The following is a 5763-nucleotide window of genomic DNA, read 5'->3' as shown; positions in this document are numbered from 1 at the left end:
CTAACAATTATTTGAGACAGAAATCTTGAAGCAGATACTGCAGATGTGAACATAGGGAACAACCGCATTCTTTCTAAGCACCAGCCATGATTAAGAAGCAGATACATTAACTTCTGAACTAATTTAGAAAATGAAGACTTCTCAGTGTATAAAGTTCTCTGACAACTTATTAAGAAAAGCATCCCACAAAGCAAGAGGAAAGTGTAATTCACAAAAGGGAAGTGAATAAATATCAAACAAATCATATTACAATATTTCTCAGAATCTACCAAAGAAATATAATTGAAATTTGTCACAATGACACAAAACTAGCAAGGGTTTTTGTTTTTTGTTTTTTTAAGATTTATTTATTTATTTTTATTTTTTGGTTTTTTGAGACAGGGTCTCCCTGCAGCCCCAGCTGTCCTGAAACTCACTATGTAGACAGAGATCCACCTGCCTGAGTATTGGAACTAAAGGCATGCATCACTATGCCTGGCATTTAAAATTTATTTTTATTTTTAATTATGTGTATGTGGCTAAGTCTGAGTGTGGGTACGTGCATGACTGCAGGTTCCGGAGGCCAGAGGTGTCAAATGCTCCTGGAGCTGGAGTTACAGGCAGTTGTGGGTTTCCTGATGTGGGTCCTTTGCAAGGGCAGCGTGCAGTCTTAACCACTGAGTCGTCACTCCAGCCCAACAATAGGCGTGTTTGTAAAATTCAAAGTCCTGACGAGCTGTCCACTATATAGGTGTCGGCTAGACGAGCTGTCCACTATATAGGCGTCAGCTAGACGAGCTGTGCACTATATAGGTGTCGGCTAGACGAGCTGTCCACTGTATAGGTGTTGGCTAGCCCAGGGAAAGGACCACGCTTTCAGGGCCAGCAAATCCCAGACGTCAAAGCATCCTAAAATACAGAAAACAAAATGAGCAGACTGAGCATATCTTTGGACTTTTCCAAAAAGATAGGCACACAGGCCACTAGGGACTAGTTCCCTGGACCAAGAGAGGCAGATGGGGCCCCAAGAAAAGGCAGAAGTTTTTGAGGCTGTCTTCACACAGCACAGAACTCACAGGGTCCAGAAGATGCGCTCAGGGCCCATACTGCATCCCATGGCTCGTTTGCAGGCACACAGATTTCTTTCTCTGGAAGCCGTTCTGTATCACTATTTACAGAAGCTGGAGGGAGGAGCCTCAGACCTCCACATGCCACACAGAGGACCCTAGGTCCTGCTGTGCTTCTGGAAATTGACTGAAGCCTCAGAACTCATTTAAACTGATTTCTGTACATGGCTGGCTGGTCTCTGCAGAACCACAGTGACCAAGGGCTCCAGACTCACCGCTTCCAACTGCATTCAGCAAAAACCCACAGCTTCTCTTGTTTTGAATTCCACAAGCCCTTCCATGAGCTCTAGGGAAGAGGGAGAGGGGGAGGGGTCAGTGCTGGGGATTGAACCCAGGACCTAGTTCAGGCAAGCACTCTATGACTGAGCCACACCCCAGCTCTACTCATGCTTTGATAATAACGATTGTTCAGGGGATTAAGCTACATTCAATTTTTTTTTAAAGACAGGGTCTTACTGTGCAGCCCAGGATAGACTCAAGCTTGCAATCCTCCTGCTTCAGTCTTCTGATTGCTGAGATTATCACCACTGTTGCTAGTGACATTTCATTTCTTCCTGTCCTAAAGCCTCCAGAGGCCGGGGTGCAGCAGGGTTGCCTCCTCCTGAGCCATCTGTCCTTGGCTTGCAGTCGCTCTCTTCAACCTATGTCCTCACAGGGTGGTCTTCCATGTGTCTGTGTCACTCTGGCTTCGAGCCCACCCTAATGATCTCAGTTACCTGTACCTCTCTTTAAAGTCCCCACCTATAAATATGGTCACATCCTGAAGTGATTGAAGTTAGGTCTTCACCATAGGAATGTTGGGGGACAGATTCAGCCCCATAAGGCAGGGGATATAGTGAATATATTCTGGGCACCACATCTTATGTAACTTTGAGACAACCATAGCTGGGCAGTGACATCCAACCCAGGTCTGGAGGAATCATCTCAGACACAGGATGGCCCTCTGAGGTCAGCTGTGTGTGCTCTGGGGAGGCTGCAGCTGAGCAGCGGGAACTGTGGGGCTCACTGGCCATTGACTGTGGTCTCTGAAGGAAGGTCAGTGAGGCTTATGGGGGCGGGGGGGTCCCAGGATTCCTTCTATTGTTCCACTAATGTTCTAGAAGCTTCCAGATGTGCATTAGTCAATGGGCAGTTCCAGCTACAAACGGTCCACTCCGCTTTCAGAGCACCAGAGTCCAGTTCAGATGTAACACTGCTCCCGCTATGAGGCATGGCAGCCTGTTGGTGTGGCCTGCAAATCAGAAAAAAGTTAACTTTATATGTGCAAATGTGCAAACGTGTGTCTGTCTGTCTAACTTTTATGTTGTAGGCTCCTGAATATGGAAGTCAGAAGACAACCTTGGATATTTTTCCTCAGAAGTTATCCATGTTTTTATTACTATCTATAATTTATCATCAATCTATCATTTCTCTTCCTATCATATCTATCATCTATCAATCATCTATCAATCATCCATCCATCCATCATCATCTATCTATCTATCTATCTATCTATCTATCTATCTATCATCTTATCATCACCTTCTATCATGTCTACCACGTATCTATGTGTGTGCCATCAGATGCCAGAAGAGGGTCTTGGAGACCACGAAGCTGGAGTTCCAGGCAGTTGTGAGCTGTCCCATCTGAGTGCTGAGAACCAAACTTTGGTCCTCTGAAAGAACAGTCTACACTCATAACTGATGAGCCATCTCTCATCATTTTGTTTTGTTTTGTTTTGGTTTTGGTTTCTTTGAGCATCTCCAACTAGACTGGAATTGGCCAAGTAGACCAGGCTGACTGGCCATCAAGCCCCAAGAAACCCACGTGGCTTCTTGTCTCCAGCACTGGGATTACATGACTGGCCTTTTGTGTGGGATCTGGGGATCCAAATGGTCTCATGCTTTAGCAGCACTTTACTGACCGAGCCACATGCCCAGCCTCACCTTTACGAATTTTTATAAGTGTTAAGTTCACAGCAGATTTGAGAGCAAGGGTCACAGGTTTCTATGCATGTCTTGCTTCTTGTAGTGTCCCGACCAGAGCAGAATGTGACCTTGGGATGAAATCACCTACACCCATGTGAGGGCTCAGGCTTGGTGCTGGGTCTGGACAAACTATCACAGTTCCACTGTTGTACTGTCATACAGTGTGGTCATGCCCTAAAAGTTCCCTGGTCTTCATCCTCCCTCCCTTCAACACCAGGCAAATACTGATCACCAGGCTCCACAGTCCTATGTGGGGGTGGCCTGTGCTGGATCACAGGAAAGCAGCCTCTTCTGATGAGCATCTGAGGTCACATCACTTTTTTTTTTTTTTTTTTTTTTTTTTTTTGTCTTTTTGAGACGTCTCCTTTTAGCCCCAGCTGTCCTAGAATCACTATGTAGACCAGGTTGGCCTCAATCTCACAGAGATCCGCCTGCCTCTGCCTTCCAAGTGTTAGGCATGGTTGAAATCTCCTGTTTCTGGCATCAATAATATTCAAGTCTGGTGTACCATGGTTTATTCACTCACCTATTGAAGGGTGTCTTGGTTTCTTACAAGATCTGACAGATCTTTTTCCCCTCACTACATTCTTCATGTGTCAAAAACTGATGACCATGTGTGTTCACAGTCCATAGTCTCAAGACACAGACATGACTCCTTGTACTCCTTTGTGGGGTGTTTATGCATGTCTTTTAAAGACAAATCTCCCTGTAGCCCCAGCTATCTTGGAACTTACCATGTAGACCAGGCTGGCCTTGATCTTAGAGACCTACCTGCCTCTGCATCCGGAGTGCTGGGATTGAAGGCCTGAACCACCATGCCCAGCTACACTGGGATTTTTATCAGATAAAGGCCAAGACGATGATTACACCGGAACCGTTCGGCTTCCACTCAAGGCCGAGTTCTGTGGAAGGTGGAGGACTGCACACCACTGATGCTGAAGTATCTTATTAGCCTTACTGGAGACCGGTTCAGTCAGCACACACTGTGCACACCTGGAGGCAGGGGGGCTTTTGCACTCACTGCCCACACGAGCTGACCCTTCACCTTAACCGGACAGGGCAGATTTCCCAGCACCTGATCTTGCACTGCGGAAGCTGTCGTAGGCCTCAAATAGAGACGTGTTAAAAGGCTCAATAACAAGGCGGCGAGGAGAGGCTCAGGGGGCAATGGCACCGACTGCCCAGCCTAGTTCCGATCCCCAGACCCTGCATGATGGAGATCGATTCTCCAAGTTGTTCCAATGGTCACACGTGCTGTGGCATGCGCATGCACGCGCAGACACACGCACAGGCCTGGTGGTGGTGCAAGCGCCCAGAAGGCCCGAATGCTACAGCCCCTTTCCAGACCCGGTGAGTGGCTCTGAAAAGAGCCTTTGGATCGGTGGCAGACCACAGGCGCGGCGGGCCTAAGCCCGCTCCCCGCGGATGCGGCGCGCCAGCTGGATGTCCTTGGGCATGATGGTGACGCGCTTGGCGTGGATGGCGCACAGGTTGGTGTCCTCGAACAGCCCCACCAGGTAGGACTCGCAGGCCTCCTGCAGCGCCATCACTGCCGACCTCTGGAAGCGCAGGTCGGTCTTGAAGTCCTGCGCGATCTCGCGCACCAGGCGCTGGAACGGCAGCTTGCGAATCAGCAGCTCGGTGGACTTCTGGTAGCGCCGGATCTCGCGCAGGGCCCCGGGGCCGGGCCGATAGCGGTGCGGCTTCTCCCCGCCGCCGGTAGCCGGCGCGCTCTTGCGGGCGGCCTTGGTGGCCAGCTGCTTGCGCGGGGCCTTGCCGCCGGTGGACTTGCGGGCCGTCTGCTTCGTCCGCGCCATCTCCACAGCTTGTCTTCCTCTTCTCTTCCTCTTCTTCCAAATGCGGCAAGAGGCGCACGGCCGAGCCTTTTAAAGAGCCTGCCGCAATTCCATTGGTCGCCCTTGAGGTAGCGTGATGGCCGGTTCAGCGATCTGATTGGTCCACGAAGAGCCCCCCTCTAGAGCGTGCCCTTTATATTCTCTTCTGTCCTCCTGGTCTCCAGAGTTCCGCGAACAGTCTGAGCCAGTCTGGATAGCTGCTGGAGTGGAACGTGGTAGAACTGAGTCATCCCTGCCTCAAAGACCAGGGCATAAAGAACCTTCTAGAAGGTAGCACTGTGCATGCCACTTTTATACAGTGATAAGGGTGAATCTTCTTGAACTCTGGGATTCTAAAAAATAGTGTTGAAGGAACTCTCCCCAGTTCCTGATAAGCTTCTAGAATCCTCTGTCCCATAGGACTCAGACAAGGCTTTAGCCAGTCATGTGAGTTCAAGGCCAACCTGGGATACATGAAACCTGGTCTCAAAACTAAAAAAAAAGACTCTGGCATTAAAATAAATCAGCAATAACAAAAACAACAACAAAAGAGCATTGGAATATTCCACACGTTACCTGTGCAAGTGGCTTCTGATTTCCTTAGCCTTTGGGGAATATCTTTACCATCACATATGATGCAGTGGTCTTTGAAAGCTACATCAGAATGAGAAATAATCAAGAGATTATCAGTTACTCAAAGTTTACTATCCATAACTGTCCAATATCAGCAAAAATAATTTTAGTACTGTTAGAGGGATCTTCATCCTTTTGACCTCCAACATCATTGTCAGCCTTATTCTGGGAAATACTCATTTCCCTGCAAGTACACTGGTGTTAGTCCAGCATCAGGGCAGG

At 48.5% G+C, this 5763-nt stretch overlaps 1 protein-coding gene across 1 annotated transcript; it reads right to left on the bottom strand.

Moving 5' to 3' along the window:
* Positions 1-4433: 4433 nt before the first annotated feature.
* On the bottom strand, positions 4434-4892 carry LOC103729054 (histone H3.1). The gene has a single exon (XM_008827023.1). The coding sequence runs from the start codon at positions 4888-4890 to the stop codon at positions 4480-4482; it is 411 nt and encodes a 136-aa protein (XP_008825245.1). The 5' UTR covers positions 4891-4892; the 3' UTR covers positions 4434-4479.
* Between the last annotated feature and the right edge of the window lie 871 nt (positions 4893-5763).

This window comes from Nannospalax galili, unplaced genomic scaffold, assembly GCF_000622305.1.
Source record: "Nannospalax galili isolate Female #2095 unplaced genomic scaffold, S.galili_v1.0 scaffold1812, whole genome shotgun sequence".
Taxonomy (NCBI): Eukaryota; Metazoa; Chordata; class Mammalia; order Rodentia; family Spalacidae; genus Nannospalax; species Nannospalax galili.
Note: the sequence above shows the minus strand (reverse complement) of the source record. Positions and strands in the feature narration are given on the sequence as shown.

Coding starts and splice junctions, on each gene's coding strand:
- LOC103729054 (XM_008827023.1), bottom strand. CDS start 4,890: ATGGCGCGGACGAAGCAGACGGCCCGCAAGTCCACCGGCGGCAAGGCC.